Raw genomic sequence first — 11,472 nt, 5'->3', positions numbered from 1 at the left:
TAGTAGAGACGGGGTTTCACCATGTTGACCAGGATGGTCTCGATCTCTTGACCTCGTGATCCACCCGCCTCGGCCTCCCAAAGTGCTGGGGATTACAGGCTTGAGCCACCGCGCCCAGCCTTGAAATTTACTCTTAGCAATTTTGAATTATATTATTAACTGTAGTCACCATGCATGCAATAGATCTCAAAACTTATTCCTCCTGTCTAACAGAAACTTGTACCCTTTGACCAACATCTTTCTGTTCTTTCTTCCTCCCTCCTCTGGTAATTACCATTCTGTTCTCTGTTTCTAAGATTTGTGTGTTAACTATTTCAGATCTCACAGGCAAGTAAGGTTGCGTACTATTTGCCTTCTTGTTCCTGGCTCATTTCACTTAGCATAATGTCCTTCAGGTTCTTCCTTGTTATCACAAATGGATTTTATTCTGTTTTAAGGCTGAATAGCATTCGTTTTGTATATATGCCACATGGAAAATGAGTTTTGAATTACACAAACAATGATGAGAACGGGTTCTTCTTGCACTCAATGAGACATTGCAGAGAAGACAAGGGTTATCCTTGACATTCCTGCCACCCCACCTAATCCCCTCCCTTTCTCCAAGGGGGCCTGTGGAGATGCTGACTTGTCATCTATCTGTCTGTCTGTTTATCCATCTGTCTACATATCTTTCTATCATCTATCTATCTCCTTATATATTCCATATATTTTGTGCCCTATGGTATTTACATATACGGACATTTTGGAACATGTTTTTTCCACTCAACCGTGTGTCTTATAGCTACTTTTTCTGAGTGCTGAATGGCATTCCATGTTTTATTTGGCCCATCCCTTTCCTGAAGTCACTTGTGTAAATAATTCCAGTCATTGTAGGTATGGCCAATTTGCCTTCCAGAGTTTCTGTATGATTCCAGCCTGCATTGTGTAGGACTAATGATCCTTATTTTCTCCTTTTGTGTAGCTGTATAGTATTCCATTGTGTGAATGTTGATCCAAACATCTCCCCATCCATGTATATTTGGCTTGTTTCATCCTTTTGCTAAATTAAACCTGTGCAATCGGCACGTGTGACCATTGCTCATATATGTAAGCTCATATCATGCTGAATCAAAGACCATTTGCATTCTACAGTTGTAATAATGATTGCAAATCCATTCCTATATTAGCTGAGTTTGATGGCACAAGCTTTCCCACAAATTTGCCAATAGTATTATTATATCATTAAATTTTAAATTTTTGTCAATCTTTGTATTTCATCTTTTAATGAGCTTTTTTTTTTTGTGACATGGAGTCTCACTCTGTCACCCAGGCTGGAGTGCAGTGGCTCAATCTCAGCTCACTGCAACCTCCACCTCCTGGGTTCAAGCAGGTCTCCTGCCTCAGCCTCCTGAGTAGCTAGGATTACAGATGTGCGCCACCACACTTGGCTATTTTTTTGCATTTTTAGTAGAGACGCGGTTTCACCATGCTGGTCACGCTGGTCTTGAACTCCTGATCTTGTGATGTGCCCGCCTTGGCCTCTCAAAGTGCTGGGATTACAGGCGTGAGCCACTGCACCTGGCTTTAATGAGCATTTTCCTAAATAAAAGTGAGATAGAAAATCCTTTTCCCAGGTTGATCAGCCATTTGTTTTCTTTCTATAGGAGTGGTCATCTTATATTTTTTCTTTTTCTTTGGGTTCTTTTTTCATATTTACTTATAAGAATGTGTTTTACAATTAATTTTTTTTTCTGTCTTTTGTTGCAAAAGGTTGCCTTTTGACTTTTTGGGGAGTGCCTTTGGCTAATTTTTATGAAGTTAAATTTGTCCACATTTTCTTTTGCAGTCACACTACCCATCTATTTCCAAGTTTGTGAGGCTTCCTTCAGCACATGGTTAAGTATTCACATGTCTGTCTCTGACCTTTTTAGTCTTTTGAATGGGTCTTTTTTATGGCATTGCCATTTTTATTACTGTGACTTATTTTTTTTTCTTTTTTCCTTTTTTGAGATGGAGTCTAGCTATACTGCCCAGGCTGGAGTGTGGTGGTGCCATCTCGGCCTACTGAAACCTCTGCCTCCCAGGTTCAAGCGATTCTCCTGCCACAGTCTCCTGAGTAGCTGGGATTACAGGCACCTGCCACCATGCCCAGTTAATTTTTGTATTTTTAGTAGAGACCAGTTTTCACCACATTGGTCAGGATGGTCTGGAACTCCTGACATCAAGTGATCCGCCCACCTTGGCCTCCCAATACTGTGACTTTCCAACAGGTTTTATTTATTTTTTTATTTTTATTTTTTTTAAAGATGAGGTTTCACCATGATGGCCAGGTTGATCTTGAACTCCTGACCTCAGGTGATCCACCCACCTCGGCCTCCCAAAGTGCTAGGATTACAGGCGTGAACGCCCAGCCTCCAACAGGTTTTAATATCTGGTGGAGTGACTTTTTTGTTGTTGTTGTTAAATCAACCCTCACAAACAATTGCTGCTATGGTAAAGTGTATCATTTATTTGAGTTGAGGGAAATTTATAACAAAATACAGAGATTTCATGTATCTTTTTAAGTTTAATCCAGGTATTTTATATTATTATGACTAGTGTCTTTTATCTTCTCAGTTGCTGGTTATTTCTACATGGTAAAACTAATGATTTATGCATATGAATTCTGTGCCTAATTAACAAAGTACATGCTAAAGACAGTGTTGTGTATCAAGGGAAAAAATATAGATAATTAAGTAAAAGCTCTGGGAACAACTGGAAAGCCTCTGGAAAAAAGACAACTGAACCTGGTTTTCATGTCTTATGACAAGCTAATGTTCAGATAAATCTTTTTTTTTTTTTTTTTTTTTTTTAAAAGAGTCCTAAAAGCTGTAGCAGAAACCAGGAGAAAATTATTTCATAGTTCCAGAGTAGGGATAACCTTATTTTGATGTAAGTCCCAGGGGCTATGAAAAAGTGATAAACTGTTAAATGAGAAAAGATACAGGCCGGGTTCGAGGGCTCATGCTTGTAATCCCAGTACTTTGGGAGGCCAAGGCAGGCAGATCACTTGAGATCAGGAGTTCAAGACCAGCCTGGCCAACATGGTGAAACCCTGTCTCTACTAAAAATATAAAAATTAGCTGGGTGTGGTGGTGCATGCCTGCAGTCCCAGCTACTTGGGAGGCTGAGGCAGGAGAATCATTTGAACTGGGAGGCAGAGATTGCAGTGAGCTGAGATTGCGCCACTGCACTCCAGCCTGGGGAATAGAGCAAGACTCTGTCTCAAAAGAAAAAAAAACAAAAAGATACAGAATAGTGTGTATAATAGATGGTGTGCTCCTATATAATTTTTTAAAATGCTAAAAATTAGGCCAGGAAGATACATTATTAATAACCTGGGCAACATGTGGGGAGAGGCAGCAGGCATTCAGCCATAGCACTGGATTATGTTTTACGGTTTTCAAATTTTGAACCAGGTAAGTGTAGATGGTATTAAAATTTTAAATAGCTACTGCAAAAGAAGAAAGATTAAGCAAAGACTTGCTGGATCTTAAATGTTTATCAACGTTTTCCAGTGGGGTCTGGGGTGCTTTCTAAGCATAAAAATCACTGTCTGCCAAAATGATACATTTACTCCCACATTTCAAATTGCGTGACTCTTTTTTTAAATTCCTTGCCTAATTGCACTTGCTGGTACCTCTAGTATGATGCTAAATAAGAGCAAAACATTGCATCTTGGTATTTTGTTTCCTCCTCACTTGCATTTGAGTTTGTTTTCTTGCCATAGACAATATTTACGTTATGCAAATTTGTTAACTTTTTACCTCCGGCTTCTGGGTGTTTTCCTCAGAGTATATATTTTTAACTACCTGGCTAAATTTTCTCTGGTACTTTTCTAATTCTCTGCTTCTCTAATTGTTTTCTGCTTTTTAAAATTCTCAAATGTTTTATCCCCACGGAGTTTATTTTGTGATAGAAAAGGGTTCACTTGCAAACAGAGGAGCTGAAGAATTGTGTCTTTGCTCCCTTGATAATGATTGGGGCTGGGGTGTTTTCTTTAGGGACGACCTGGCCCAGCTGTCCTTCCTGACCATGTGCCTGAAGGAGAGCCTGCGTTTGCATCCCCCAGCTCCGTTCATCTCCCGACGCTGTGCACAGGACATTGTTCTCCCAGATGGCCGAGTCATCCCCAAAGGTGCCCACAGACTCAGGGGGAGGAGTCCCCTCATAGGAAGACGGGCCCCTCAGGTAGCCCTCATCCTGACTGCCCCCTTCTCTCCCACAGACATTATCTGCGTCATCAATATTTTAGGAATCCATCACAACCCAAGTGTGTGGCCGGATCCTGAGGTGCTGCCTTCCCCATCCTCCCCCTCACTCCCTGCCTTCTTTTTCATCAATTCCAAGGTTCTTAGGGGAGGGGTCAGGGTTTTCATCAGGAAAATCCATCACCTTTCCCCAACACACACACAACTGTCTCTCCAAGGCCGCCGATCCCGGGAGACCCCACCCAGCAAACCTTCTTGGTCTCACCTGCAGGTCTACGACCCCTTCCGCTTCGACCCAGAGAACAGCAAGGAGAGGTCACCTCTGGCTTTTATTCCCTTCTCCGCAGGGCCCAGGTAAGGGCCGTCTGTGTCTGGTATGGGGATGGGGTGATGGGTGCGGGTGTCAAAAAAGGAGGATGTTGCAGGTGGTCCCAGTTCCAGATCTCCTTCCCTCCATTCCTTCAGAGTTATGGGAAAATGTCCATAGAATGGGGATGAGTAGATCCTAGGGGTTCCGCGGAGTGCTCAGAATCCCCTCCTCCATCTGCTGGTCCGAGCTGGGAGCTGGAGTCTGGCCCAGGCTCCGGGGACGTGCAACCCACACGGGGGTCCCAGGCACGCTCAGCCCCTCTCTATCTCTCCGGCCGATCTGGGTGCGGCTGGGGGTCCCGTACCAGGTTCCTGACGTGACGGGGCCCAAATGCGGGTCCTGGGGAAGTCACAGTCCCCACTCCCGCCCGCAGGAACTGCATCGGGCAGGCGTTCGCCATGGCGGAGATGAAGGTTGTTCTGGCGCTGACGCTGCTGCACTTCCGCTTCCTGCCGGACCACAGGGAGCCCCGCAGAAAGCCGGAGCTGATCATGCGTGCGGAGGGGGGACTTTGGCTGCGTGTGGAGCCCCTGAACGCAGGATTGCAGTGACTCTCTGACCCACCGACCTGCCTGTGCAGCTTCTCCGGAATAAAACGCTTCTGTCACCTCTGCGTGGGCCTCGCTGACAGCCTGCAGGGGGCTCTTGGGGACTGGGAGGCCTCAGGGAAGGGGCCTAACCTCGGTGGGTTAGGTGCGGCCTGAAAGCTGCAGATACTGGCACCTCAGCGAAGGCTTATGGCCTGGGGCACATTTGAGTTCTGAACACAGACTGCCTGGAACCTAGCTAAGAATGCTGTGGGTGCAAGACCTGTCTTGCCAAGAGTGTAGGAGCTGGGTGGGGCTTACTGCCACCTGCTACTCCCCATTCCCCATACAGACTCTTCTGTGAAGTGGAGGCAGCTGTGATCCTCCTTGGAACACTATCTCTGCAGCCAGAGAACCAGTCTCTGATCCCCAATAGGGCTACTGCTTTCGATGTGGAAAGCCGGGCGCCCACTTGCCTGACTGAGCTCTCACCTGGTATATTAACACATAGGACAGAAACTTTGGGGATCCCTATGGCCCCACCCACTGCCTGAGACACCAGAGCACCTCTCCTGGGTAACCTAAGGCGCGAATTCCACTGCCACCACCACAGCTGGTGCTCTTTTGCAAGCGCCACCTCCTGGCTGTGGGCCAGTTGATGGAATCCATTATAGCATCTGCTTGCAAGCACAATAATAGGAAGCAGGAAGGAGAAAAGTTGGGCATGACCTCAGCTATCACCATTGCCTGCATCAACCTGGTTAATCAGGAAGTTCCGAGTGTGTCCACATGACCAGTTTGTTACTACCACACCTGGCATTTGAGAAAGCCAACACACTAAGGCTATTTATAACTGAGCAATCTCACAGAATCCACATCACTACCCTTCTTCCCCCACCAGAGCTGGTGCTGGTACCCACTGCTGGGAGTCTCGAGGATCTGTTACATCATCGGTCCCTTGCAGACATTCTCCAGCACCAGCATGGATTGTGGCCACCCCACTGGGTGGCTGGACCCAGAGGAGCTGCAGCCTTCACAGTAGGCTGGCCCTCGGGGACTCCTAATCCTAGGGGAAAGGGGAGTGCACCATATCAACAGAGCACCCCATCGGATAAAATATTCCAGATGGCAGACCTTGCATCCCAGAACTTTATGCATATGAAAAGTTTCTTTCAGCAGAGGCACAGGTGCTGTGCTGGGTTCAGTAGGGGAAAAGTCTGCAGACCTAATTCAACAGTCAGGCAGCTCTGGGGACCATGAAAGGCTTCTTCCATGAGAGCTTGGCATGGCTATGCATGTAGACACTCTTTCTGGAATACTTCAGAGTGACTGCATCCTGTAAGAGCAGCACCCTCCAGGTTCAGGCTTGCATAAGGGGTAGAGCCACAATCAGGGAATATCAGCATTCCTGCAAATGAAAAGAAGTGCCTATCGGATCTGAATAGTCAGATCACTGGGTCAGGAGTGTATCTGGGAGGTGGCTAGCTTTCCTGCTGTCCTGGCAGGGGAGCTGAGGAGGCTCCCTCCCTTACCCTTGAAAAGACCTCAGTGTGTTAATCACTGAGCACTCCCTCAGCCACCTCTGTCAAGTCTGAGACCTCTGCCCACCACTGGGAACTGCATCGACCAAACCGCTTTAACCACAGCTGGTTTTTATTCATGACACCTCCCTCGACTGGCCTAAAGCCTGAGCTGTTCAACTGTAAACAAAACACTGGGGGATATAAATAAAGTGCATACTCCTGGGGGATGGGATAAATGTCAAGAGACCTCTGCCATTCCAACACCAACAGAGACAGTGAACCTGCACTCATGCTGAGCACATTGCTGCTACTATAACTAGCATCTGAGAAAGCCACCATACAAAGACTCCACATAACCAAGGAACTCATGCAGAGTCTGCACTCATGAAAACCCCCAGGGTCATAGATTATAATAAACTATAAACATTAAAGTCACATCCTCAAAGGGAAGAAAGAACTAAGAAAAATCGCAGTTGAATAAAAAATAAATTAAAAAATAATTAGAAGAATTAGTCTAACCAGATGAGAGGAAATCAGAAAAATAATTCTGGCAATAAAACAAAGCAGGGTTCTATAACACCGATTAGCTCTCCAGCAATAGATCCAAACCAAGATGAAATCTTCAAACTACCAGATAAATGCCATGGAACAGCTTAAAAAAATAAAATAACAGATAAAGAATTCAATAGGCTAATTATTAAGTTACTCAAGGAAATTAAAGAAAGTAGTAAAAACCGACATAAATTTAAAAGTTAATTCAGAATATACATAAAAATGTTCTAAAGAGATAGACATTTTAAAGAAAAATCAGTTGGAACTTCTAGAAACGAAAGACACATTTAGAGACTTACCAAATGCAGAGGAAAGCTTTGAAAGTAGGCTAGACCAAGTAGAAGAAAGATTTTCAGAGCTCAGAGACAAGGCTTTCGAGTTAACCCAATTGAACAAAAATGAAGAAAAAACTAAAAAACTAAAAAAAAAAAAAAAAAAAAAAAAAAAAAAAAGAAATCATGGCCGGGTGTGGTGGCTCACGCCTGTAATCCAAGCACTTTGGAGCCCGAGGCAGGCGGATCACCTGAGGTCGCGAGTTCAAGACCAGCCTGACCAACATGGTGAAACCCCGTCTTAAAAAATAAAAAAAGAAAAGAAAAAACTACCTTTTTCTTTCTTTCTTTCTTTCTTTCTTTCTTTCTTTCTTTCTTTCTTTCTTTCTTTCTTTCTTTTTCTTTCTTTCTTTCTCTTTCTTTCTTTCTTTAAAGATAGGAAATGGGAAGGGTACCCAAGAAATATAAGGTATGTATAATGTCCAAATATGAGAATCATTGACATTCTTGAGGGAGAAGAGAAAGCCAAAGGAGTCCTGAGCAAAAAGAACAAATCTGAAGGCACCACATTACCTGACTTTATATTATATTACAAGGCGATAGTAACCAAAACAGCATAGTACCGTGATAAAGGTAGATACATAGACCAAGGGAACAAAGTAGAGACTCCAGAAATAAAGTCAAATACTTACAACCAACTGATCTTCGACGAAGCATACAAAAACATAAATTGGAGAAAGAATACCCTATTTAATAAATCATCGTGCTGGGAAAACTGGATAGCCACACATAGAAGAATGAAACTAGTTATTAATGTTTTCTGTGGCTGCACCCTGTGAGACTCAGTCTGATCCTGCACTGCACCTCCTGGAGCCACTGAACATCTTGGCAATCTTAGGCACCAGAGAACGTCCCTTAAAGAAGACACAAAAGAATGTGGGTACCCAGAGACTCAGGGCCAAGGTAAGTCCCAGGCCAGGCAGCATTCACCACAAGCTGAACAAGGAGCCACTGGACCTTAAGGGACCATCAGCAGAAGCTTAGCAGTATTCTCCATAGGCCTGCGGTGAAGGCCATGGGGTGAGGCTCCTCTGCCTGTGTGAAGGGGAGGGATACCCCATTTTGCATGGTATGATTATTTTTTATTGCATTCCTGTATCCAGACATCTCAAGTGTCTCATAAATACATACACCTACTATACATACACACACAAAATACATTTTTTAAGTGGCAAAAGTTATGAATAGACATTACTCAGAAGAAGACATAGAAAAGGCAAAAAGGTATATTAAAAGATCCTGAAGGGCCAGGTGCAGTGGCTCACACCTGTAATCCCAGCATTTTGGGAGGCTGAAGGGGGTGGATCACCTGAGGTCAGGAGTTCAAGACCAGGCTGACCAACATAGAGAAACCCCGTCGCAAAAAAAAAAAAAATTTTTTAAACCCTGAAGATAATTCATTTAGCAGAGAAATGGAAATCAAAACTATAGTAAGAAATTATCTCACCCCAGTAAAAATGGTCTCTATCCCAAAGATAGAAAATAACAAACACTGGTGAGGTTGTGGAGAAAAAGGAACCTTTGTATGCTGTTGGTGAGAATGTAAGTTAAGACCAACACTATTGGCCTGGCACAGTGGCTCAAGCCCGTAATCCCAGCACTGTGGGAGGCCGAGGCGGGTGGATCATGAGACCATCCTGGTCAACATGGTGAAACCCCGTCTCTACTAAAAATGCAAAAAATTAGCTGGGCATGGAGGCGCGTGCCTGTAATCCCAGCGACTCAGGAGGCTGGGGCAGGAGAATTGCCTGAACCCAGGAGGCGGAGGTTGCGGTGAGCCGAGATCGCGCCATTGCACTCCAGCCTGGGTAACAAGAGCGAAACTCCGTCTCGAAAAAAAAAAAAAAAAAAAAAGACCAACACTATGGAGAACTGTTTGGAGGTTCCTCAAAAAACTAAAAATACGGCCACCATACCATCCAGTAATCCCACTGCTGGTATATACCCCAAAGAAAGGAAATCAATATTCAAAGAGATACCTGCTGTTCTATGTTTATTCCAGCACTATTCAAAATAGCTAAGATTTGGAGGCAATCAGAGTGTCCATCAACACTTGAATGGATAAAGAAAATGTGGTACATATACATGATGGAGTACTATTCAGTGATAAAAAGAATGAGATTCTGTCATTTGTAACCACATGGATGGAACTTGAGGACAATATGTTATATAAAATAAGCCAGACACAGCAAGACAAACTTAGAGTGTTCTCACTTATTTGTGGAAGCTAAAAAATAAAAAAATCGAACTTACAAGGATAGAAAGTAGAAGAATGGTTATCACAGGCTTTTAAGGGTAGTTGGTGCTTCCGGCAGGGAGTGGGAATGGTTAATGAGTACTAAAAAGTAGTAGGAATGAATGTATAAGACCTAGTAGTTGCTAGCATAACAGAGTGACTGTAGTAAGACATTATTTCATTAATTAATTAAAATGCATTGGCCGGGCGCGGTGGCTCAAGCCTGTAATCCCAGCACTTTGGGAGGCCGAGGCGGGTAGATCACGAGGTCAAGAGATCGAGACCATCCTGGTCAACATGGTGAAACCCCGTCTCTACTAAAAATACAAAAAATTAGCTGGGCATAGTGGCGTGAGCCTATAATCCCAGGTACTCAGGAGGCTGAGGCAGGAGAATTGCCTGAACCCGGGAGACGGAGGTTGCGGTGAGCCGAGATCGCGCCATTGCACTCCAGCCTGGGTAACAAGAGTGAGACTCCGTCTCAAAAAATAAATAAATAAATAAATAAAATGCATCAATTAAAATACAGAGATTGTCAGAGCGGATAAAAAAATAAGACTCAGCTATAAGTGTTTTTTTTTTTTTTAAACAAGAAAACCGCTGTAAATATAAAGGCATATATAAAGTAAAAAGTAAATGGATGGAGAAAGACATACGATACTAACACTAATAAAAAGAAAGTAGAAGGAAAAAGATAACGAAGTAGTAATACAACACCTTGGCTACTGCAAAAATTTTCCATTTATTTGTGTAGAAAGTTCTGCCTCTGCAGCACTTTCATAGGACATATTTAATGCCATTTCCATCATCAAGTATGTCTCTTCACTGTCTGTGACCATATTCCCAGGGGCTCTCTCACTGGTTGCTGTGGTGCTTCACTGATGATAAGCACACATGCAAGTCTTCCCCAGAGTATGCTGGATAATGCAAAGGATAGTTTGTTTTTGTTTGGAACTTTATAGCATAAACATAGGATAAAACTTCTTTCAACCATGTCACCTTTTGACCTTGTAACGCCATGATCTCTGCTTTTCTAGAATGAAATCTCTTTCAGTGTTGACCTTCATATTCCAGCACCGGCAGGAAGCAGAGGCGAGGACTCTATGAGTAGCATTAGAAGAGCAGTCACAACGTAAAAATAACATTCATTCCTCAGCTGGTGGAACCAATGATCAGAACCAGAAAACCAGAAAATTAATGCGTCCATTAGAGGCAAGGGAGAACATATCCTAGAATGACTCACTGAGATTGCAGAGCAACTATGTCAAAAAAGCTTGGAGGAGAGACATGGCTATCTTATTAGGACATATTACAGCCCTATTATTAATTAAGACATATTAAAGCCCTATTACCAACCTCCTTTTTTTCCATCTTCCTCCCTTTGCCAGATTTTGCCCCAAATTCTTAGTTATTACGTTTCCTGTACAGACCAAAGCTTCTACAGAACTCCCTTTTTACTTGACATCTGCTTTTTCTCTCTCTTTCTTCTGTCTCTGGCTCCGTATCTCTCTCTCTCCTTCTTGCTCTCTCTCCACTTTTGTATTCTGACATCCTTCACTCAACTCAACATATTAACATCCACACACTTAGGCTTTATCTCTCCCAAAGACAGTGAGGAACTTTAAATAAGAAACCAGTTTCTCTGAGACAAGTAGTTTATTTTCCTTTGTACATTTCTTCTAATTAAAAGGATAATATTTTTA

General features: G+C 43.3%; 1 protein-coding gene across 3 annotated transcripts in view; it reads left to right on the top strand.

The window, feature by feature from the left end:
* Positions 1–5,212, top strand: part of CYP4F12 (cytochrome P450 family 4 subfamily F member 12) — a 21,440-nt gene extending 16,228 nt beyond the window's left edge. For all 3 annotated transcript variants that reach the window (XM_017521277.2, XM_037735866.1, XM_037735867.1), the window contains 4 exons: positions 4,023–4,156; positions 4,247–4,311; positions 4,501–4,583; positions 4,973–5,212. In XM_017521277.2, the coding sequence (XP_017376766.1) occupies positions 4,023–4,156; positions 4,247–4,311; positions 4,501–4,583; positions 4,973–5,150 (460 nt within the window). In that variant the 3' untranslated portion in view covers positions 5,151–5,212. The remainder of the gene's footprint in view (positions 1–4,022; positions 4,157–4,246; positions 4,312–4,500; positions 4,584–4,972) is intronic.
* Positions 5,213–11,472: the final 6,260 nt, after the last annotated feature.

Source organism: Cebus imitator, unplaced genomic scaffold (assembly GCF_001604975.1).
Source record: "Cebus imitator isolate Cc_AM_T3 unplaced genomic scaffold, Cebus_imitator-1.0 Scaffold1034, whole genome shotgun sequence".
Classification (NCBI taxonomy): domain Eukaryota; kingdom Metazoa; phylum Chordata; class Mammalia; order Primates; family Cebidae; genus Cebus; species Cebus imitator.
The sequence above is the reverse complement of the archived record's forward strand: the minus strand, read 5'-3'. Positions and strand labels throughout refer to the sequence as shown.